At 45.0% G+C, this 24,907-nt stretch overlaps 1 protein-coding gene across 1 annotated transcript; it reads right to left on the reverse strand.

Annotated features, from left to right (window-relative positions):
• Window positions 1–3,533: 3,533 nt before the first annotated feature.
• On the reverse strand, window positions 3,534–13,139 carry LOC103562350 (cytochrome P450 2A13). The gene is made up of 9 exons (XM_008537381.2): window positions 12,870–13,139; window positions 12,419–12,581; window positions 11,410–11,559; window positions 11,010–11,170; window positions 9,637–9,813; window positions 8,442–8,583; window positions 7,805–7,992; window positions 7,036–7,177; window positions 3,534–6,483 (listed from the first exon to the last, which is right to left on the reverse strand). Exons 1-9 carry the CDS (start codon window positions 13,047–13,049, stop codon window positions 6,302–6,304), a joined length of 1,485 nt encoding a protein of 494 aa, XP_008535603.2. The 5' UTR covers window positions 13,050–13,139; the 3' UTR covers window positions 3,534–6,301.
• Window positions 13,140–24,907: the final 11,768 nt, after the last annotated feature.

The raw sequence follows: 24,907 nt of genomic DNA on the forward strand, positions 1-24,907 counted from the left end.
CAGAGAGAGAAAAAGAGACAGACATACCTTAAACTCAGAGAGACATTGGACAGAGCATATTAAGAAAGGCCTCTCTGCCCATCTGTCTTTCTCTCTATCCCTGTTGCTACCTCTCTCTCTGTCCTTCTCTCCCTCTGTATCCTTTTCCCTGTGTGTGTGTCTCTCTCTCCTACCTTTCCCCTGTCTCCATCTTTCCACGTTTCTACATCTTTTTCACATCCCCACTGACTGTGGTTGGTGCCTCTAAGCTGTTCAATAGGTGCTGGGAGATACGGGAACAGGAGATTCAAGGGGACAGCTCTCATTTAGATTGTCCTTCTCTTCCTCGTGGTTCCTGGGATACTTGAAGTAGACATCATGAGGGAGAGAGTTGGTGAATCACAGAATAGTAGACTCACGTCATCACTATTTTTTTGGGTAACAGACAGAATCATGGAAACATTTACCCTTAGATCCAATACATCTTAGAATCATGAAACTTTAGAATCATAGACTCCTCAATACACTAGAATGTAAGCTCCATAAGGACAGAGATTTTGTCTATTTTTCGATCTGTGAGTTTCCACACAAAGCATCGGTGGTAGAGGTGGGCTAAGATCAAAGTTTCCAAAACATACCCATTGCATCTTCTCTCCATCATCTTTCTATCTGAGGCCAGAACCTCCACCCCTGAGTTCCTCACTTACTCTCACCCTGCTATCCTGACTGTCAGTTTGGAGAAAATTGAAGAAAAGCAGGTGCCTACATTTCTCCTCCCTCATACCTGGCTTCCCCCTCACCTCCTTAAGGGATTTGTACAGATTCTCCACATGCACACCCAGGATATTTCTTACAATGTGCTTGACTGCAGGGCCAACAAGCAATGGCCAGACCGGAAAGAGGAGCAAGCCTGAGAAAGTAAGTCATACAGCATTTGTTCATTGTGTATGACCCTTTTAATGTGCTGTTGAATTCAGTTGGCTAGTATTTGTTGAGGATTTTTGCATCTGTGTGCATCAGGGATATTGGCCTGTAGATTCCTTTTTTTGTGGTGTCCTTATCTGGCTTAGGCATGAGAGTAATTCTGGCCTTGTTAAGCGAGTTTGAAAGTGTTCCTTCCTTTTCAACTTTTTGGAAGCACTTCAGAAGGATTGGCACTAATTCTTTAAATATTTGGTAGAATTCACTGGAGAAGAAATTTGATCCTCAGCTTTTCTTTGTTGGCAGGTTTTTGATTACTAATTAAATCTCCTTACTAGATACAGGTCTGTTCATATTTTCTATTTCTTCATGATTCATTCTTGGTTTTTTGTTTCAGGTAATTTACCCATTTCTTCTAGGTTATCCAGTTTATTGGTGTATAGGTATTGTTATGTCAGAGTACTCAAGCCCACAATGGGATATTTTAGGGTAATGGGTGCTAGGGCCATGGGGAATTTAGGTAAGGCAATACTTCTAATGGCTAATACGGGCATACCTGTTTGCCTTCTACTTTATGTTCAGTAACTCCCTTAAGATTATGGCATGTACCTTATTTAAAAGTAGTAGGACCCCCAGGTATAACTGTAATTTGAGCTCTGTATTGATTAAGTTCATGAAAACTTGCCAATTGATACATTTCAGTACATTTAAGCTAATTCAGAACCTGTGTCATAGAGGCATAAAAGCTAACCGGTCCCTTTTATCTTTTGGCTGTAAAAGTTCTTTCAGTAAATTTTGGATTTCTAATTGAGTCACACTGGGGAGTTTTTTGTTTTCATTTTTTTCCTTTTGTTTCCACCCTTTTTATTCGGGTCGGTCTCTGTTTCTCTGCTTCCCTCCTTCCCTCCCTTTACCCTTCTTTCTCTCCTTCTCCCTTTCTTTTTCGATCACTGAATACACTTCAGGGGAGAGGGTGATCATCTCTATTCTGTTCATATATGTAAATTTGTTACTCCAGAGAGCCTCAAATCAATATTGTCGGGGTTAGGGGCATCCCCTAACTCTTTATAAGGCCTAAATCAAGTTTGAATGAACCCCTTCACTGTGCCATAGGGGTTCGATGGATGTTTTCCATTATAACCCCGGGGATCAAGAAATTTTGTTGCAACAGAGGCCTGGGCAGCAAGAGCAGAGGTGTTTAAGGGCCCTGGAGAACAGTCCACTTTTAGGACTGTGAACATTCTCAGGCCACCTAAAGGCTGCTTTTCCCCTTCTCTCCCTCTTTTTTTACTTCCTAAAGATTGCTCTTTTGTGGTTATAGCTTTCCCCCCGAGTGTGCATGCTTTCTCTCTCTCTATATATATGTATATACATGAGATATTTTCTTACATAACCACAGAACAATTATCAAAATCAGAGATTTTAACATTGATACCATACTATTATCAAATCCACAGTCTATATTAAATGCTCATCAATTGTCCTGATAATGTCTTTTGTAGCAATTGTCCCTTTCCCCCAGTTCAGGATCCAATCTGTGATCATGCATTACATTTAGTTGTTGTGTCTTCGGTCTTTCTTAATCTGGAATAGAGTCTCAGCTTTTGTCTTTCTTGACCTTGACATTTTGAATAGCATAGAATAGTTATTTTGGAAATTTTCCAGACCTCAATTTGGATTTTGATGATATTTCCTTACGCATTTTGTCCAGCACAATTTTTAATCCTTTGGAAGGCAAAACCTTTTTCAACAGACACTTAACATGGTATTGTATCAAAGACTAGCCTTTGGTTTCCATAAGCTCTATAGAAGTGGGCTTTTTCTGTAAGGAGACGGAGAAAGCCCTTTCAATTTCCAGTGTCTGTTTTCTCAGAGTTTCATGAGGCTCCATGATTAAGGCTTTATGGATAGGATTACGAAATGCCACATGACTCTTGAAAGTAGCATGAAATTTTAAATCATCTAAAGCTAGAATTTTTTTTCATAAATCTGCCTATATATTTGGCTCATTCTTTTTAAAAAACATCCTAGTTACTCTTTTTGTATAAAACAACCCCTATTTTTAAACACAGTAAAATTCACTTTTTACAATGAGGTTTTACAAATGCATAGGTCCTTATAACCACCACCACAGACAGGATACTGAATAATTTCAACACCCCAAAGAGTTATCTTCTGCTGTCCTTTGTATTCAGATCCTTCCCTCTCCTCTAACTCCTGACAACCATGGATCTAGTCTCTGTATCAGTTGTCAACCTAAAAACCAAGTTTGCCTATTTTACCCTCAAGATGAGTTTATTCAGGAACAGCCCAAAGAAGTGCAATCCAGGATGTGCATGCTGTGGCAAACCATAGGCAAATCCAGCGGACAAAGGAGGGGAGCTGTCTTTATAGAGAAAAAGGGGAGTAGGAGGAATGGGCTGTTCTAGGAAAGTCCATGGGGGAAAGTAAGATTTCAGGGCAGCAAGAGCTTTTCACTGGCTGGGCTGCTGCAAGGTGGGTGAGAAATCTTCCGTCAGTAGTAAAGTAGTTTTTCTCCCGGTCCAAGGTGCAAGCTCGCCTCTTCCACTTTGGTGTAATTCACAATGTGTGATGTGGATGAGAACTCCCTCTACAGGTCTTCCTGACTCCAATTTAGTTAAGATTTCCTTTATTAATTTCCACACAATATTTTGGCCTTTTCCAGAATTTCATATAAACAAAGTATGACTTGTGTTCTTCTAAGAAGACAGCCATGAGAAGACAGAAACACACAGGGGGAGCGCCATGTGGTGACAAAGGCAGAGTTTGGAGTTATGCAGCTGCAAGCCAAGGAGCTCCAAAGATTGCCAGTGAACCACCAGAAGCTAAGAAGAGGCAAGGAAGGATCACCCTACAGGTTTCAGAGGGAGCTGCTGACACCTTGATTTTTGGACTTTTAGCTTCCAGAACAGCAAGGTGATCCATTTCTGTTGTTTTAAGCATCCCAGTTGTGGTACTTTGATACAGTCATGCTGGGAAACTAGAACAAGGGGCTCAGTACAAGAGCCTGGCACATAGCAGGCACTCAGCCCATTCTACTTGCTGTTGTATGGCAAGAACAGGTGTGTGTGTGTGTGTGTGTGTGTGTGTGTGTGTGAATGTGTGTGTGTGAGAGAGTGTGTGTTTTAACTCTAGGGATTCTTGGTTTCACCGAAGAGGGGGTGAAGAACGAGCTACCCAGCAACATCACTCTCCCATCCTCCCAGTCCTGCAGCCACTGAGTTTTTAAAGCTCTTCAGCACTGAGCTATGTTTTGACCTACACATAATCCTGTGAGGAAGGAGGCAGATGAGAATGTGAGGCCAGAGAGAAGCCCAAGAAGGCCCAAGGAATTAATAGCAGAGCCTGGACCAGAATCTAGGGCTCCTGTACCTACCTCCACCCCAGAACTATCTCTGCTGGTTAGGCCGTTGACCCTTCCAGAGCACCAAAGCTGAGAGTGTCCTCTCTGGACAAGTGTGACCCAGGCATTGGTGGCTAGAATGTGACTTCTCTCAGCACCTTTGGTAATGCCTTGATGGACTCCTGCTTTCTCCTTTCCAGGTGTAAGTTTCAGGATTTTGGGGATTAATACTTGTTCTCCTTTTCCCCTCCCCTCTCCTTTGCAAGGCAAAGACCTGCTAGCCATTCTATCTTCTCATGGAAATGGACCTCATTGGCAGAGCACAGCTAGCTCCAATTGCTCTCCTCTCTTGACTTTTCTCAGAAGGATCATCCAGCTTGGAGAATGGACATTTGCTGCCAGAGGGGCTCGGAATGCAGTTTCCAAAGATGTGTGCAGGGGAAACTCTGATGCTAAAATTCTGAGCATCAAGAGTTCCGAGCATCAGTGGTTCAAATACTCTGAATCTCAAGTTTTGGGAGTCTGAGATTCCAAGATTATTAATTGTGGACTTGCAGTTCCAAGATTTGACAGTTTTGTTATATCACAATTCTAAAATTCCCCCGGTTGAGATTTCTAGAAGCCTTTTAAGGTGACATGCATATAGATGGATGAGGTTTGATTTTGACACTTGATTGTTAACGTGTTTATAATAATGAAAATGACTCTAAGAATCCATACTTATCCTCCTTCAATGAGCAGAAACCACCAATTCATGGAACTCAAGTTGCAAAACATAGATAATGGAAATTGAGAAACTTGAGAATCATAGTCAGTTGTGAAATGTACAGAATTCAGAAGATCAGTTTTCTCTTCACTTGATCACAGTCTGTCGTCCTTCAAGTGTGGCCAGTTTTGTGGGGCAGGGTCTATGTAGCATTTAGATCTATGGCTACATCTAAAGCTGGATCTAACTGATGTACATGAATGTTCAGATTATGAGCTGTTGAAGGATGCCGCTTCTAAGGGAAATTATGCTAACTTATTTAAGAGTAGGCAGGTGATTCTGAGACTCTTAACTCAGTTTTACTGCAGACCTCAGATCCATTTGAGAGAATCCTGTCTTCAGAAACTCATAGGAAATACGAGTTCATGCATACACTCAGGAGAACATATAATCATATTTGCATACACACATGCACGCACACAAACACATGTACATGGCTGTGCTATGACCAAAATTCTGTCATTCTCTGAAAGTGTTTCTCTCCCCCACCCATTTCATTAAAAGGTCTGACTCCTGTCCCTAGGTCTGACACTAATTGGACACAATGGCCTTCTCTGGTGGGTGGCACGAAGTATGTCCTGGCATCCAAAGTGTGCACAAATAGGCAAGAGTATGGGCAAGTGTGTAGTGAAGGAAGGTCAGCTGTCTGTCAGGGCTCTGGAAAAATCCCCTGGGCAGAGCTGTTCAGGTTGTGTAGTAATATGCTAAGTTGTTTTTCACTTGAGGAGGAGGTGCCTTTTGAGAATCTAGCCAATGGACTGTGGGACAAGTAGAGCCATCCATGCACAGATCTGTCAAGTACTAGCTGAACACTTACTGTGTTCTGTAGGACCCAGGACAGAGACTTAATCTCCCTGAGCCTCAGCTGTGTCACCTGTAAAATGGGCATGAACACTGTTCCCTGTCTCATAGGTTGTGAGCATCAAGTGAGGTGAGTGTGTAACGCTTTTAGCATAGAGCTGACGCAGAGCACTTTCTCAATAAATAATAGCTGTTCTTCTTCACAGTTTAGTGTAAGGTGTCCCTTCCTCTCATCCCAGCTCTGAAGGAGCTATCTGTATCAAGGAGAACAGACAGAGCTCGTTCTGTTTATTCGTCCTCTCCATTCCACCTTGCTGCCCTAAATTCCCCTCAGCCCACCCCCTATCCTCAGCCCCGCCACTCCTGCTAGCCCCGTCCCTCCCACTGGCCCCACTCTCCAGCTAGCCCCACCCAGGCTCTCTCTCCCCCATTTGCTCCTCCCTCTAGCCCTGCCCTGGCACAGTGCCTGTCTAGCGGGGCTGGAAGCTCATGGTGTAGTTTCGTGGGATAGTGGCAAAGCCCACATGTTTGGGGGACACGTCGATGTCTTGAGGTGATTGCGGGGATTTGAAGTGGAAGTTCTGCATGATGGTAGTGAGGAATAGAAAGAGCTCCATCCTAGCCAGGCCTTCTCCAAAACAGTACCGCTTTCCTGAAGAGACAAGATAGGAGGGGCAGAGATGAGGCCAACTCTCACCACTGCCTTGCCCAACTACCAACCCCCAGCTGCATTCTCCCAGGGAGGAGGGGTTGGAATATTGTGGCCTGAGAAATTTTCCAAGAAGGCTCTAATCCTCTCTGAGCATCCATTTCCACAGTACATGAGATGAGGGTGAGCCATACTAGACTGTAGCAATGGGAAATTTAGATGCCCCTTTCCTGCAAATACAAACTCAAATATGGCTGCTGTGTTGTCATCTCCCTCCTACCAATCCGAAGAATTTAAGTGACCTTGGACAAATCTCTGACTCACTCTGGGCCTTGATTTTTCCATCTCTGAAAGTAATATGATCACCCAATTCTTTTTGTGTGGGCCCAGGTCCTTGGTTGCTTGGGGGTTGCAGCTTTTTGGATCCAGGGTAGATTCTAAGAGAGAATTCCAAGCTGGGAAAGATACCAAGCTACACCTCAGAGAGAGGAGCTGGGATGAAGGAGGACCCTGTGGGTGTGAGTGGTGGCTTGGCAGCAGATAGTGGTCTCTTACCAATGGAGAAGGGCACGAACCCATCACTCTTCTTAAACTGCCCCTTCTCATCCAGGAAGTGCTGGGGGTTGAAATCGTGGGGATTGGAGAAGAACCTGGGGTCTCTCAGGACAGAGCCCAGCATAGGGAACACTTCAGTGCCCTGTTAGGGAGGAAGGAAGAGGATTTGATGAGGTGTAATTGGGGATGGATGTGCTGAAAGTGCATGTGGGTTGGATGGAGAATTTGGGTGCCCTAGGTAAAGAGGAATGGGATGCATGGGGGTGGGGTTCCTCTGGGGGATGAACTTTGAGAGACTTGAGATTCATGTCTCTGAGATAAGAAGTTTATGTGACATGGGGTCTGTGTTTCCCGAGGTAGAAGGTTTGGGGGACATGGGGGTTCATGTTCTCTGAGACAGGAAGTTTGGAGGACAGGAAGTTTCTTCCCTGAGAGGGGAAGTTTGAGGAATATGAATTCTGTGTCTCTTGGGGCAGAAGATTTGGAGGACAAACAGTTCATGTCTCTCAAAGCAGGAGTCTGGGGGACATGGTGTTCATGTTCCCTGATAAAGGAAGTTTGGGGGACATGGGGTTCATATTCCTGGAGGCAAGAGATTTAGGAGAGATATGGGATTCAGGAGTCTCTGAGTGGGAAGGTTGAAGGGACATGGTAGTTGGGAGTCTTTGATTGAGGGAGTGGGACAGGGGCTAAGAAGCTTCTAAGAGCAATGGGGTGCTGAGTCAGAGGGGTCAGGTTGGAGGTCCCCCTACGGGGGGCAGGGCTGCACCTTTGGGAGGAGAAAGTCTCGAAATTTGGTGTCCTTGGTGACTCTGCGGGCCACGCCCATTGGGATCATGTCTCCAAATCTTTGGATCTCGTGAATCACCGCCTCTGTGTAGGGCATTTTGGCCCGGTCCTCAAACTTGGGCTGACGGTTCTTGCCAATCACCCGGTCAACCTCCTCATGGACCTTGGCTTGGGGGAGGAGGAGAATGTGTTTAGGTATCTAGAGGTCTCAGGGCAGGGATGATAGTCGAAATGTGAACAACAGTATGTCCATGTGAGACATGGATGTAGACCTTTCGAAACATGTCTGCCAAATGCATTGTTGGCTTAGTGTCCTGTTCAACTGGTCATGCCAGAATCATAGAGGAAACCCAAGGGAGGGGTATTGGAGGCTGTTCTGGAAAGGCAGTGGCACTTGGTGGGATTAGCATAGGAGGTATTTTACCAATTCAGATATTTTTAATATTTTAACAGCTGGTGAAACTTGGCAGCTGCTTATCAGCTGAATATCACCCAGTCTCTGGATAGTAGGGTATGTCTGAGAGTCCAGGGATCTGAGAGAGTTGGGGACATTGCAGTGGGCCTACAGGATTTTTGAGGATCTGTGAACCCCACTTCCCTGCCCCTTCTAGTCTTACCCTCCACATCTGGGTGCTTCATGAGCAGCAGGAAGCCATAGCGTAGTGTTGTGCTGACTGTCTCTGTGCCAGCAAAGAAGACATTCAACGTGGTCAGCACCAGGTTCTTCAAGTAGAACTCTGTGTTGGGGTTCTTCTGCTCCTGCAGTGAGAGAGGGCTTCAGGACGAGCTCACTCCTCCATGGTCTCAGGGCCCTTCTGGGGTTTTTCTTTTGAACCCACTTCTCTTAAATCCAGACCAAAGGTGGGAAGAGGGACCCTAGTTCTCAGGCTCTCTCCAGTCCTCAAGGCTTTGCCACAGCTGCTGGCTCCGCCTCAAATGCTCTTCTCACATTCTTTGCCAGCTGACTATCTGCCATTTGATTATCAGTTTAGTGATCACTCCTTTATGGCAGAAAATATTTGGAAAGAGAGGCATAGGGAGAGACACTGAGTGAGAAAGAGGGATGGAGATGGAGTGATAGAATGAGTCAGAGAGGGTTAAAGAGAGACTAATTTTCTGAGACACAGACACAGAATTTTAGGCACCAGCATCCTATTTCCTTCACTAAAAATCTTGAAGCTTACTATAGAGGAATTTCTCCCTTGCTCCTTTCACCTTGGCCTTCAGACTCCATAAAGCCTCCTCTACTTTCTTCACAGAAGGGAGATTGACCTCCAGATGGGGGAGGGGACCCCCCTCCCCCCACTGTCTCATGGTAAAGCCAGGTTTCCTGTCCACACAGGTACATCTGACAACCAGGGAACAAAAGGTAAGAGCATGGTGGCTAAAAGCACCAGCCTTGGAGTCAGAGAGACCGGGGTTGACCTAGGGTCTACTGCTTCCTTGCTATGTGACATCAAGCAGGCCACTTATATTTCCTGGGCCTCAGTTTTCTCGGTTGTAAAACTGAGGTCATAATAGAATCCCTTTCAAGAGCTTTTCTGAGTGCTAAATAGGCAAATACCATAAAGCATTTAACATAGTGCCTGGAACACTGTAGTGTTATGAAAGTGCTTGTTGTTATGATTTGCATGCACAATACCTGCCCTGGGCAAGGACTCAGTAGATGGAAGAGTGGTGGCTAATTATAACTGGGATTGTGAGGATTATTTTGATAGGGGACTCATTTGAATGGGCCTCAATTCTCCTCCACCCTCAGCCTGATTTCCCTCTCTCTGGCTTTGGACCTGCCCGCCTGGCTGCTGGGTGTACCTCCTGCATGCGGATGAGGAAGGAGTCGATGAAGTTCCGCGGGGAGTTGGGATCCAGGGTGCGTTGGTTCTGCTCCACCTTCTTGGCTATGAAGTCCTCCAGGCCCTGCAGCTCCTTAAAGGCCTGTTGCTGTGGCCCTGGCAGGTGTTTCATCACTGAGTAGAACATCTCATAGAGCTGAGGGTGGGGGACAGAGGAAGGAAAGGGAAGGACTGCTGTCAGTGGGCAGGACTCGATGGCAGTGGGACCTGTCTCAGGGCCAGGAAGGCACTGAGTTAATCGCACCTGCCCAGGTGTTGAGGTATTTAGATGGGGCTGGATGGGAATAGATATCTAAGTTTTCACATGAGGTAAGTGTGAGCATTCCTGTCTAAGAATTTAGGTGAGATGGATTGAGACACATATCCAGGGTTCAGATATTCAGATGGGTCTGGATGGGAGCACAGATCTAGATTTTCAAATATTCAGGTTAGGTTGGGTTGGGAGACACCTGTCCAAGTGTTTACCTATTCAGGTGGCACTGGTGTGGGCGGTCAGTTGTCTAGGTGTTTAGACATTCAGGTGGGCTCAGTAGGAGACAACAGTGCAGATATTTTGGAGACCTGGATTGGAGGCTTCTGTACAGGTGTTCAGGTAGTAAAGTTGTGCTGAAGTGCAGGTGTTAAAGTGGGGGAGATATCTGTTCAGGTGTTCAGATATTCAAATTGCCCAATAAGGGTCCTTTCTATGGGTGTTTAACAGGGCTGGGTTGAGGGACATTTATTTGGGTGTTTGTGGAACAATATATCCACACGTTTAAGTGTTTAGGGGTCTTGGTTGGGGTACCTGTCTAGATGTTCAGATATTTCAGTGAGCTGGGTAGGGGACATTTGTCTAGATATTCCAGTGGACTAGTTTGGACATGTGTAGATATCAAATGATTTTGGTGGGCTGCATTTTGCAGCACCAGGTGTTCAGGTAGTTAGAGGGTGGGCTGAAATGGTCACTACTCCAGATGTTGAGAAAATCAGATGGAAAGATAGAATATATTAACAGGGCGCGCCTGTGAGATAGCAAGGTAAATTTGGATGGAAACACCTGCCCAGGTGAGAGAACTGGGTTGAGAGCAGGAATCTTGCCTGCAGGCTCTCGTTCTGCTTTTGGGTGGTGGGGAGGGGGACAGAATCAGGGCACCTGTTGAGACATCCAGGTGTCAGTGGAGATTGGGTATTGGGTGCCTACCCCCAATCTGATGCAACTGTCCAGTTGCCCCAAGAGTGGCAGCTGGATTTAAGGGACCCTGTCTGGAGGAGATTGGGACACCTGTCTCCATGTGGAGGAGCACTTGGCATGTTGTGGTAGGGATCTGGTAGAGCCGAGCTGGCACAGGTTACCTGCCCCGTAGACGTAGCTGTAAATTGGAAGCTTCCCAGCATCATACGCAGCAGTGACAGGAACTCTTTGTCTTCATAGTCAAAGCGATCCCCAAAGACAATGGAGCTGATGACATTGGAGACAGCTCGGCTCAGGAAGAAGGTGGGATCAATCAAGGTACCTGGGAGTGAGGTGGGATCGGAGAGAGACAGGGATTTTAGGGAGAGTCACCTCGGTGGTCTGATGCCAGTCTGAGAATTCCAGGGGGACTGAAGTGATGAGCCAAACTTCTGGCTTCAGACTTCAGAGCTGGGAGCCCTGAAGCTTTCCTCCAACCTTGTCCCCTTCCAGGGGCCAGAATGCACATCCCTATTGGGAGTTTTCTCCTGCTTCCCACAGACTCCAGTGTTCCCTGCTCACCACGTGTGCTCCGGAAGGCCTCGATGAGGAAGCCTGCTTCCTCCTGAATGCGTTCCTCAATGCCACGCTTGCCCACTCCGAAGTCCCGCAGTGTAGTGATGGAGAAGCGTCTGAGCTGTTTGGCACGCTCGCCGTTGCTGAATGCCACACCTAGGGAGGGAATGTAGGAGTGGTGAGAGTGCTGAGATGGGTGGGGGCAGTCCACAGACCAGCCCCAGGGGCCCCGGAGAAGTTGAGGGAGCTGAGCAGAGAATGAGGGAGTGGGAGAAAGCTGGAGAGACTCTGAGAGAGAGAGACAGAGCAGAAAAAGAGAGAGAGAAAATTTCAGTCAGAGAAATAGAGAAAGAGAGACTGAGTTGAAATAAAAGAGTCAGAAGGAGAGAGGCAAGACAGATGCACAGAGAAACAGATACAGAGACACATAAAGAGCGAGAGGAGGGAAGGACAGGAAGTGAGATATGTAGAGATCTGAGAGGTGGATATAAAATGTGAAAGATTCTAAAACTGAGACAGAGAAGAGAGAAAAATTTGGAGAGAGAAACAGAGACAGTCTGGAGAGATGAAAGACTCTCACTGGAGACAGAAGCATGGCGATTTTGAAGCAGAAATAATGTGAGATTCTAAGATTGAGGAAGAGAGAGAGAGAAACATAGGGAAGCACAGAAGCCAAGAAGGATAAAGAGATAAAAGACACATGGAGACAGAGGACCAGGGTTCCAAAGCAGAAATCCCAAGAGCTTCTAAGAGATACAGAGAAAGAAGAGTCATCTAGTGACAGAGAACAGGGAGATGGGGCAGAGAGAGGTAGGAAGAAGTAGAGACACAGAAACTGTAAGATGATTTAGAGACAAAGGGAGAGGCATCAATGGGAGGGGATGGGGCAGAGAAGACAAAAGAAGGCTCTGCCCCAGCCTGAGTGGGTGGGAGAGCCAAGAGAAGAAGGCTAGGGACCCCACTGAGGCCACCAAGTCAGCCTGCCCATATTCCTCTACCAGGGGTCACCCCTCACCATAGCCTTTGAAGAGCCAGTCGAAGGTGGCCTGCTCTCCTCGTCCACTGAATTCCTCAGCCTGGTCCAACAGAGCCTCCTTCACAGCTTCGTATCCACATAGCACCACGATTCGCCGGGGCCCCAGGTGAACCGTGAACACTGGCCCATAGCGCTTGCTGATCTGATGGCGGTGGGTGGGAGTTGTTAGAGGGAACAGCTCCTACTCTGAACTGGCCCTGTACCCAGACCTCAGCTAACAGGATGAATTTCCCCACAGGTTCTGACAGTCGAGGAGCTGGACATCCCATGATCTGGTGTTTCCTAGATAGGACCCTGATGCTGAACCTTCAAAACTCCCATTTTCTAAGACTCTAGTCCAACCTTGTCAATCCCCTGCCACAAGGCCCCAGCCAAACTAAGCAGGCTGCTACATGCTCCTCATTCTGCCCATCTCCCTTCCTGGTGGCACCTTCATGAGGGAGTTGTACATCTGCTCTGTGTTCAGCTGCAGGTAGTTCCCAATGAAAGGCAATGGGGTGGGTCCAGGAGGCAGCTTCCCCAAGAACTTCCCCTGCCGCCAGACAGACATCAAGACCATTAAGGTCAGGCAGGCCAGAAAAGCCACCAGAAGCAGCCCTGAGGCCAGCATGGTGGCACTGAAAGTGATGGTCAGATGATGATGGCTGGGATGTTTTGCCTTTATACTACCCGGGGTAGAAGGGTGGATTTTGATCTTGGTTATGTAATTGTCTTGTTTCACCTCCTAGCTACACCCCACACCGTGCTCCCTGCCTAACTTGGGACACAGCCAGCAAGGAAAGAGGAGGGAGTCTCCTGGGCAGATTAACAGAGATTGGGCTGCAAGATTGAATTTGTGGCCCCTCAAGAGGGACCACCCCAGGGCTGTGGATTTCAGGGGTGGGGAGCTGTAGATAAATGCCAGAACTGAAGGTTTCGGAATATTTGCATGGGGCAGCCCCTGAGCTTTGATTTGGGGTTTCAGAGTGAGAAGGGACCCAAAGGTGTGAGTTTTTGGGTCTCAGGAAAGAAGAATCCAAAGATCTGGATTTAAGGGTATTGGAATGAGACAGCATCTGTAGCTGTTGATTTGGGGGCCTTTTGCTGAGGAAGGATGTATGTTTAAAGGTCTCAGGAGCAGTGATTCCAGTGGATGGAATTGAGGATCTTGAAGTATGGAAGGACCCCAAGCTGTGGCTGTGGGGTTCCTGGGTGGAAAAGTATACAGAGAGTGCAGCTGGATCAGTGAGTCAGCACCTGACCCCAGGCATTCACCTGTGGTTGTTTTGGACACATTGCCACCTCCTACTGCCCAGAATCCTCCCTCAGACTTCAAAGCACAGTTGGGATCGGTATCAAAGAACTGCCCATCTCTAGTTAGGTAAGAGGTAGAAGTTCAGAGCCACATTTGAGTGGAATGTTCCACAGAATAGGAGAGGAGTATGATCTCAGAAGCAGAGGCACTGGGCAGGACTTATGAAATAGTGAAATAGTGATGACAACCACCAGTATGGTATTGAGGAGTCCCGACTGTCTCAAGGGTTACAATTTACAGAGAGCTCCACTGGCTCCCTTCCCAGATCCTTAGAGAAGCTCACTAGGTTGATTGTATCATTTCTGTTATTATTGTTATTATTAATGTTTCCCATTTTATATATAGGCATATTGAGGACATAAAACAGAGACTGGGCAGGGGGCCCCTGCGTGACTCCTGTCTCTCCTGCTCTGCACTCTTATTCCTCCTGGAGTATTTGGGAAGAGAAGTTCGTATTTGAGGGCATGTGAGGTTCCCTTTAGGGGTGATTCCTGATTTGCCAGGGGTGCTATTAGAAGCCTGAGGGAACCATAGCAGGAGAGATTTGGGTAAACTCCAGTGTCTAGAAGAGAGGTGGGCCCTGGGATGCTGAAGGTGGGAGCAGATAAAAGATCAGTGGCCTTGCTGTCCTTCCCTCTTTTATATTCTTCCTTACTAATAAGGACGGTTACCCTTTGCTGAGCACTAATTGTGAAGATTAAGTCCATGTATGCATGATCTTATTGAATCATTATAACAATGGGGATAGTTCATTATCATCCTAATTTTGCAGTTCAGAAGACCAAGACTCCGTACAGCCACTTGTTTGAGGTCACACAGGTAGTAAGCGAGGGAACTTGGATCTGAACCCCCTTCCCTTCTTTGTCGTGGACTGGCCTGGCCCATCCTGGTGCCAAGTGGAGAACAAGTTTAGCAACAGTTGGCTGCTGAGACTGGCTTCAGCGTTGGACACAGAGATTATATTGTCAAGTTCTGCTATAGGCATCAGGTAGGCCTCAGGAAGAAAGGGCATCATGTTGACATTGAGTTCACCCCCTGGTAGACACTAGGATTGAAAACATGTTGGCACTGAACTTGATACCAGGAGAGCATTAATAGAGCCACTTCTGGTACTAAGAGGGCTCTGAGAGTAGGTCCAGGTGGTCCATTGAGGCTAGCTTCAGGAAGACAGAGGGATGGCACCATATAGGCTCTGAGATTGGTCTTAGCAGGCTCTGACATGTGCATCAGGTAGGTGCTGATATTGGTCCTACGTGGGCCTGAGAGGGGTCTCAGCTGGGTACTGGGCAGGCTCTGACAGTGGACTACCCGACTCAAGTGCCACCTCTCACCTTGGACAAGGGCAGGAGGGTGAGGTTGGCACTCCCAGGACTGGCATTTTGCTCAAAGCATTCTAGGCCGCTGAACTTTGAGTCCTGTGGGGAGGGAACAAAGGGCAGAGAACAAAGCTAAGAGAGGCAAGTTGTTTATTCCTTTTGGAGGGGGAAAAGGAGGGGAGAAAGATTAGGCTGGGTTTGGCAGGTATTGATCCTCTTAATCCCTGTCATGAGGCTGCACCTGGGTTGGCCACAAGCCTGAGCTCCTCCTCTTCCCCCTTGTCCCTTGGCAAAGAGAGAGCTGGAAATTTTTAGAGTTTGTTTCTCTGTGAGTTTGGCACCAGAAAGGGCACTGAGTGTTCAGACAGGCTGCTATGTACTGGAAGGGGAGAGGGTGAGAGGGTGAGACTGGGAGAAGTACTTGGGGACAGAAAGGTCAAGCGAGGTTGGATTGTTGACCCAGGAACATGGAGTGAGAGATCAGTGTCTGTAATCACCTGTCTTACCTTCCAGAGGCAGGACACAGGCTAGTGTGGGATGCCCTGGGATAGGCTTTTAGGGTGAGCTGGTGGTGGACCCAGGAAAATCCCCTTTCCTCTCTGGGCTTCAATTTCCCTTTCTAGACAGATGGTACAGTGGTTAAGAGCAAGATTAAGATGTAGGTTGGAATCTTAACCTTATCACGTCTTTGTTGTGTGACTTTCAACATGTAACCTCACCCCTCTGAGCCTCATGGGGCCAATAACAGCACCCGCCTCTTAGGCTATTTTGTTGAGGAGTCAATGGGTTAATGCATGTTAAGTCCATGGCGGTAAGTGCTTAGTAAATATTAGCTGTTATTGTTATTAATCCATGAGTTGAAGGAGATGGATGAGAGGATCACTAAACTCCCTGTGGCTTTTACATTCTTTGGTCTAAAGTTCCCAAAGCTTTTTCTCTGGGAAAGGAGGAAGTGAGAGAAAGTTTCTGGGGAACCTCCTTCTCCATTCCTCTCCCAGCACAGCACAGCCTTACTCCCTGGAACTGTGAATAGGAAATTGATCTTCTAGATGGACATCTGGAGGGATGGGGGATTAGGCAGTACCTGAAGAAAGTTTGGTCAAGGTTAGACCCTCAGGTTGTTCTGGATGGGCATGAAGTTCTGTGTAAGATTTTGCCCATTCTCTGTCTCTGTCTCTCTCTCCTTGTCTCTGACTCTCTGTCTTGCTCTTTCTCCTTCCTTGCAAGTCAGCCTGCCCTTCAACCCTCTCATGTGCTTCTGTATCTCTTATGTTTGTGTCATTTTGTCCAGTGGGTTCTTCCAGATGCCTCTGTCACATTTCTCCTTATTTATACATGTGTACACAGTCATGTGCAACATAATGACATTTCGGTCAACAATGGACCATGTATATGATGGTAGTTCCCCAATATTAGTACCGTAGAGCCTAGGTGTGGTAGGCTATACCATCTAGGTTGTGTAAGTTCACTCTCTGATGTTTGCACAATGACAAAATCACCTAATGATGCATTTATCAGAACAGATCCCCATCATTAAGCAACACATGATGGTATGCGTCATTGTTTTTTTTTTTTTGGAAGATTAACCATGAACTAATATCTGCTGCCAATCCTCCTCTTTTTCTGAGGAAGACTGGCCCTGAGCTTACATCCATGCCCTTCTTCCTCTACTTTATATGTGGGATGCCTACCACAGCATGGCTTGCCAAGTGGTGTCATGTCTGCACCCGGGGTCCAAACCGGCAAACCCTAGGCTGCTAGAGCAGAACGTGCGTACTTAACTGCTGCGCCACCAGGCCGGCCCCGTATGTCATTCTGAGTGCATGCTTGGCGTGTCTGTGCATGTCTGTGTGCATTTATGTTTCAGCATGTCTATGTTGATACATGAATTTAGGCATACACATGTCTTTGTGGAGTGTGTGTTCATGCATAAGTGGGTATCCATACCTGCGTAGGTCTATACATGCACATCTGTGTGATGCATGACAGGGTGTGTGCATATCCATGCCAGTGTGCCTGAATGCACACCCATCTCTGTGTCTGTGTGTGGGTACCAATGTATGTTCTTTGGGACATGCATGTTGGGGGATGTCTATGTGAGGTATGACTCTCTATTCACATCTGTGTGTGTGCGTGTACAACTTGGGACTATGTATGAGTATGTGGATGTTTTTGTGAGCATTCTAGTGTAGTGGAGCACTCAGCACCACTCAGCACAGTCTGGCACAGAGTAGTGGGTTTAGTGAACATTGGTTGAACTGTTAAACTTGTTGAATGGCTTAGGAGGCTTGTGGGCCATGTTGTATACACATGAGTGCCTGAGATCTGCTTGTGCCTCTCTATGTTTATCTTCAAAAACAGCCCTCACCTAGCTCCATTTCCCTTCTTAAAAAAACAGGTAGTTCTCTTATTCTTCATGGTATTATCTCCCTCCGTTTCCAAGGGTTACAGCAGGTAGAAAATGCCTCCATAGGACAGGTGTGTCCTGAGAGCATTCTGAGGTAGGTCATTCCCATCAGATGAATTTAAATATCCTCTCAGAAAATCCCCTTTCCCACGGTATTACTGCCAGCATCCTAAGCCATTCAACAAGTTTACCAGAATTGTTCAACCAGTGTTCACTAAAGCCAGTACTTTGCCAGAGAGTGCTGAATGGTGCTGAAGACACATGGGGTGATCAACACAGGTCTGGCCTCTCCCTTTACAGAGTTCTCACTAGAAAGGGGAAGGGAGTGACAGCACATCCCCAGTGTGACGATAAGAAAGCCCAGGCAGAGAGTGATCAGAGCTGGGATGGATGGGCATAGGCTGAGGGGTCAGAACTGGCATGAGAAGGCCCAGGCAGAGGGATCAGGGCTAGGATGAGAAAGCCCCGACAGAACAGTGAGGGCTGGGATCAGAAAGCCCAGACAGAGGGGTCAGGGTTGGGCCAAGGGAGGCCCAGGCAGAGGGGTCAGAGTGGGATGAGAAGACCCCCAAGAGAGCAGTCAGGACTGGGATCAGAAAGGCCAGGCAAATGGGTCAGGGTTGTGATGAAGGAGGCCCAGGCAGAGGGGTCAGAGTTGCATTGAGACAGTACAGGCAGAAGGGTCAGGGCTCTGATGGTAAGGCACAGGCTGAGGAGTCATGGCAGGGATGAGAAGGCCCATGCAGGAGGTGAGCTGGGATGGGAGAGGAACAGGTGGGCTACAGGAGCCAAGATATGGCACCTGGTTCAACCTTGTAGGTTCTCTGTAAGTTGCTGGAGCACAAAGTAGGCATTTATAATGGAATAATATAATGGAAATATAGGGAGAGTGTGGGAAGGAGAGTTCCAGGCAGAGGAATCAGGCTTTATAAAGGCCAGAGACCTGTGGAGCATGGTTGAATGCTGTTAGAAAGTAGAGACTTGTGGCTGTATTCACTGATGATGCTGGAGCCATCAGCAAGAGTGAGACCTTCTTGGACTTTATGTGACTTGGAGGGGAGTTTGGACTCTGTCCTGAGACAATAGGGAGCCACAGAGGGTTTTAAGCAGGGGAACAAAATGGTGAGATTTGCATTTCAGAAAGATTCTTCAGACCTTTGGAGAAGATGACACTACAAGCTGAGTGAGAGAGGATGGGGCCATGAGGATTGGGAGGAGGGAGTGGGTTGGAGAAGGCTATGGAAAGAAGAACTAATTCTTACTTGGTTATATGTTGGCTTTGCAGGGGTAAGGGTGAGGGAGGAGTACAGTGTGGGGGATAGATGGTGGTGTTGTTTACTGGTTTGAGGATGCAGATCAGGAGAGGGTTTGAGGCAGGAGATAATGAGTTGAACTTTGACCCTGTTGAATGAGGCACAATCCTTGCTCTTAGGGATTTCTTAGACTAGCGGGAGAGCAGAACTGGATAAATTAAAGTCAATGACCCCATTGGTATTAATTAGTAATTATTAGTAATAATTTACCGCTTAGAGTTGAGGATTGGGAAGGCTTCTTCAAAGAAGTGTTATTCAAACTGAGTCGTGGAAGTGAGTTCACAGATAGGATAAGGGAGGAGAGCAGTGTAGGCAAAGAGAGCCACGCAAGCCAAGTCTTTGATCTGTGAGATGGATAGGACAGAACAGATATATTTGACAGTTACATCAACCCCTACTCCTTCCAGCAACTTCATCAATCTACTTTCTATCCTCCATCTCCTAGACTGACCCAAAGCTCTCAGGAAAAACCTGGCTCATGCCTGCAAGCATGCCTGAAACCTATGACCCTGTCTCAAATGAGAACCTTTTTTCTTTTTTCTTTTTTCTTTTTTTTCCTCCTTCTCCCCAAAGCCCTCCAGTACATAGTTGTATATACTATTTAGTTGTGGGTCCTTCTAGCTGTCGTACGTGGGACGCCGCCTCAGCATGGCCAGACAAGATGTGCCGTGTCCGCACCCAGGATTCGAACTGGCAAAACCCTGGGCTGCCAAAGCATAGCGCACGAACTTAACCACTCGGCCACGGGGCCGGCCCCTAACCTTTTTTAAATTGAAGTGAAATTCACATAATATGAAATTAATCTTTTTAAAGCAAACAGTTCAGTGCATTGCATATATTCACAGTATTGAGAAACCACCACCTCTAACTAGTTCCAAAACATTTGCAAATGAGAATCTTCAGTGAAACTTGTTTTAAATTTAAATGCTAGTACTGCTAATAATGATATCATTCACTGAGCTTATTACCTTACCATGTGAAGCTTTTTATGAGCATGATCTTAATAAAGTCCTTACAGCAAGCCTATGAGGTTGGTTTTATCATCCCCATTTTGCAAATAAATTATGTAAAGCCCAAAGTTGTGGGGGGGGACTGGCATTGGCCACCCCAAGATATGTCTCTTTGGCATGAGGATTATTGGGCTGGTTACTTTTAATAAACTGGGACAGGGAAGGAGCAAGGAAGGGGTGGAACTTGCTTGCCCTTTGTTAGGAGACATTTACATTGTAAAGGAAATCTCCATCTGTAGAGGTCCCTCCCTCTCTGTACCAGGAAGAAGAGGGTGATGACTTTATCTCTAGAAACTCTTAATCAATACCAAAGGCAAGGACTTAAATCTGCATAATAATCTTATTCCTGTTTCTGGTAATCTCCTGTAACTGACTCCCCCCACCCCTAACATCTTCCTTTGTCTTTAGCTGGATATGATATTTAAGGTGGGGGCTTCAGCCATTTTGGCAAGATGCTCAGCTTGCCTGAGCCTCTCCCATGTATACATGTTATAAAGCTTTGTTTAATTTTGTCCTGCTATTCTGTCTCATGTAAATTTAACTCATTTTCTGGCCAGAAGAACCCAGAGAGGGTAGAGGAAATGTCTTCCTCCCCTACGAGTGGGAAGTGAATTGTTTGCATTCCAAAGCTAATAAAGGTAGAGCCTGGACATGGCCTTGTGTAACCGAATTTCATGCTCTCAGCCACCACTCTAGATTGCCAAGCTCCACCTTTTTTCTTTATGAAGCATCAGAAATCTGTCCTTGATATTCTGTGGTTCTTGAAAACCTTCGCTGTAAGCTTGAGAAAAAAGATTCCAAAATGTTTTAAAAAATTAAAAAAGGTCTCTTAATAGGAGAGAGACTTGATCTTCTGTCAATTTTTCATTCTTTGAAACATTAGCCAAAGACCTGGTCAACCAGTCTTACCATTGAGGCCATTGGCAATGAGATGGTGAATGCACCTGGAGAACAAGGGGTTTTGGTCAGAGAGTGACATGTTTGTGTTTCAGATTTCAGAGTATTGACAAAGATTAGGGTGAGGCTGTGGGAGGGCTGGTTGAAATGGAGTGAAGGATAAGGTCAAAGAAGGGGACAAAGTGCATGCTCTTTCTGTTTGTTTACACTACTCATGACCATGACCACTGAAGTGCCTCCTTCCCAGTAGGACATGGATTAGAGAGATGGTAAAAAGTTTGATACCTGAGACGAATGAAGGAGACAGACTCGAAAAAGAAAGGGATTTTATAAGAGGGTGGAGGGGTCATACTCTAGAAGTGCCGTGAGGAGTTTCTGATTCTGGTAATGGTTGAGTAGCTTCTTTTGAATCCAGCATCCTGAAAATAACAAGTATAAATGGAGAATAAAATGTTTTAAAAAACACAATTCGCTGAAATCACTGGAGAGTGAATAAAAGCAGGCATATCCTGAAGGGTGTTGGAAGAAGGGAATTTCCTGCTTACTATAGCTTTTGACTTGAAGGCAGGCCCTTGACAGTGCCTTGGGGGTGGTTCAAACCCAGATAGATACTTTGTAGTTTTTCTAACTTGAAGAACCAGAGGATGGAGTTCAGAGATTACAGCACCTAGTGGTAGTGGTGATAGAATTTCAAAATAAGAGAGCCCCAAATTCTATGTATCAGAAGGGGAGCCCCAAATTCTGTGTATAAACCCTGTCCAAATTTCTGACTGATTGTTGAACTACTAATCTTCTGGAAAATTTCAGGTGGCGCCAATGAAGGGTAAAAGAACTGAAATGAGATTTCAGAGCTGAGCATTTGCACATAGCCAAGTTAACTCTTACTTGAAACAAAACAAAATGAAACAAATCAATATTCTTAGTAGAACATAACAGAATCCAGAATCTCTTCAATGTACCACTTGTAGTATCAGGATAAAATCCAAAGTTACTAAGTACATGAAGATACAGGAAATATGACCATACTCAAGAGAAAAGGCAATTAATGGAGACCAACCCTGGCAGGACCATACCATTGGAATTTAGTTGACAAGGTTTTAAAATCACCTATTATATCTATGCTTAAGAATGTCAAAGTGGTATTGAGAAGCAATAGGTATTGACCATAGCTGCTTGCCTTGGGGCTTCTTGGAGGTAGTTAAATGAGTAACCTTTGGTGGAGAGAGTATTAGGGAAAACTGTGCTCTTGAGAGGAGAGCCTATTCTGAGCAGGACTGGGAAATGGAGAGAAAATTTGGACAAGTGGTTCATTTATTAAGCAAATATTAATAGAACACCTCCTATGTGCCAGGCATTGTTCTAAGTGTTGATGATATAGCAGTCAACAAAAGAGTCCAACCTCTGACTCTATGGCATTTAGTTTCTGATTGTGTCCACAATTGAGTTCTAAGACATTCTGCCCAGGAATCTACTTTTGGAAGGGACATGGAAGCAGGAAAGAATAAATGGCATCTTATACCAAGACAGCTAATAATAATGACTATATTTATTATTATAGCTAATGATTATTGAATGCCATGTGCCAAGAACTATGCTGAATGATCTACATGCATGACCTTTTTAAGTTTTCCCAGCAGCTTTGTAAGATAGGTTGTGTTATTTACTGGGAAGCTGCAGAACCAACACTGGAATCTAAGTCTTGCAAAGGCAGATCTCTTAATCACTACACAGTATTATAGTCTACCAAGCAAGATGTTGGAAATATTAAAAGGAACAGGAATAGGCTGGTTTGAGTGAAATCAATTCACACAAATCTCAATTTGGTAATGACATATTCACTTAACTTTAATCCTTAAATAAATCGCACAACTCATTTGATGACAGCATGGCTTCTGACTCTCTTAAGGAGTTTGGCCTCTTTTTTGGGCATCTTTGTTCTTTTCCTGCATTTGAGAATTTCAACAATTTCTGAATCAGATTTCCACTCTGAGTCAGTCTTGGATTTAAGGTAAGTTAGAGAGTGGGGACATTAATATCTTAGAAAAATGCACACAAAGTAGTTGGCACTCCTGTAGTTTAAGGAATAGCAAGGTCAACATTTTATCTCTCTCTGCCATGATGTCTTTTTCTACTGATCTCAAGGAGATGAGCAGAAAGATTTCAGGGTCCAAAAGAGAAACACTGGAAGTGTAAAGAAGGCCTCCATCTTTGAACAACTGTTAACAGGGTAGATATTGCCTTACACCGTATTCTCTAAGAAGTCTGGGTGGAGTAAAGTTAAATATTAAATAATAAAATCCTGGAACTGAAGAAGATTGATACCCTTGTATATAAATAATTCCTAAGAATCAACAATAACAAAAGACTGTCATTTTACAGAAAAGGAAATATAAATGACCACTGACATGTGAAAGATACTTAACCTCACTAGTAATCAGGGAAATGCAAATTCTAATCAACCTGAAACACTATTTTGATACTCACCAAATCAGCAAAACTCAAAGTATCTAAGAGCAACTGGTGGAGAGAATGCATTCCAATGGGAACTCTTTCCACTGATGGTAGGAGTGTAAATTATGAGATAATGTTAACAATGTTTGGCTTTACTGAGCAAGTTTGACTCAACAATCTCCCTCCTAAATGTGTATGCCCCGAAGATATTTATGCAAATTTGCACCAGGAGATGCATAAAAACGTCATGAGACAACCCAAAATGTCTATCAAAAATAGAATGGATAAATAGACTGCAGTGCCTTAGTAGAGTAGGTTCACTCACACCACATATTCATCCATGAATGAAAATGAATTGCAGCCACATGCATCAACATGGATGAATTGTGAAAACATAATAATGAGTGAAAAAAAGAAATCATAGAGGAGTACATATAGTGTTATTCTATTTATATAAAGTTTAAAAACAGGCAAAATGAATGTAATCTAACAATGTATTATTTAAGGATAATTCATATTTGGTGAAACTATAAAGAAAGACATGAGAATGGTAAATGGAAAATTCAGAATGGAAATTGTTTGCAGGGGGAGGCAGGGGATATGATTGGAAACAGACAGGCAGAGCGGGCTTATAAAGCGTTAATAGTTTTGTTTTTTAGGCTAAATGGTGAGGATTCATTTTCTTTTCTTGAAACAGTTCACAGATATTTTATATACTCATTTGTACCTATGCTAGGTATAGTGGGTTGAATGGTGGCCCTCAAAAGATATATCTGTGTCCTAATTTCCGGAATTTGTGATTGTTACCTTGTTTGGAAAAAGGATCTTTGCAGGTGGTAATTAAGCTAAAGATTTGAGATGAGGATATCATCTTGGATTATCTGAGCAGGTCATAAATCCAATACCAAGTTTCTTTATAAGAGAAAGGCAGAGAGAGATATGATCAACCAGGCGGAAAATCAGTATAGAAACAGTAGCCTTAAACTATACTGCAGACGAAAAAGATCTAATAGACATAAGAACATTCCATCCAATAAAAACAGAGTACATATTATTCTCAAGTGCACATGGCACATCCTCCAGGATAGATCATATATTGGGCTGCAAAATAAATCTTAACAAATTTATGAAGATTGAAATCATATCAAGCATCTTTTCTAATCACCATGGTATGAAACTAGAAATCTATTGGACCATTTTAAAAGGTATTATAGAGGGCTGGCCCTGTGGTGTAGTGGTTAAATTCACAAGCTCCACTTTGGAGGACTAGGGTTAGAATCCTGGGCACACGGGCCTACACAATGCTCATCAAGCAAGGCTGTGGTGGTGACCCACATGCAAAAAAAAAATAGAGATTGGCACAGATATTAGCTCAGGGCCCATCTTCCTCACACACACAAAAGAAACAAAAAATAACCCACATTGGGTGGATATCTTCCTCAGCTTGGGCTGCTATAACACATTTTCATGGATTGGCAGCTTAAGCAATATACATAAAAAAATGGTGTCACATACATGTAATGGGAATACCAGAAGGAGAAGAAAAAGACACAGAAGAAATATCTGAAGCAATAATAACTGACAACTTCCCAAAAGCAATGACAGAACATAGATCCAGGAAGGTCACAAAACACCAAGGAGGATAAATACAAAACGAAACCACAACTAGACATGTCATATTCCAACAGCAGAAAATCAAAGACAAAGAACAAAATTCTGGAAGAATTCAGAGGGGAAAACAACCTTACCTTTAGAGGAACAAGGATAATAATTAGTTTGG

The sequence above is a fragment of the Equus przewalskii genome, chromosome 9, assembly GCF_037783145.1.
Source record: "Equus przewalskii isolate Varuska chromosome 9, EquPr2, whole genome shotgun sequence".
Classification (NCBI taxonomy): domain Eukaryota; kingdom Metazoa; phylum Chordata; class Mammalia; order Perissodactyla; family Equidae; genus Equus; species Equus przewalskii.

What these genes read in the sequence shown, in the direction of transcription:
- LOC103562350 (XM_008537381.2), bottom strand. Translation starts at nt 13,049, where the DNA reads ATGCTGGCCTCAGGGCTGCTTCTGGTGGCTTTTCTGGCCTGCCTGACC. An exon ending in GGCCTTCCGGAGCACACGTG is followed by an intron (nt 11,171 to 11,409) that starts GTGAGCAGGGAA and finishes CCTCACTCCCAG; the next exon opens with GTACCTTGATTGATCCCACC. An exon ending in GAGACTTTCTCCTCCCAAAG is followed by an intron (nt 7,178 to 7,804) that starts GTGCAGCCCTGC and finishes CCTCCCTAACAG; the next exon opens with GGCACTGAAGTGTTCCCTAT.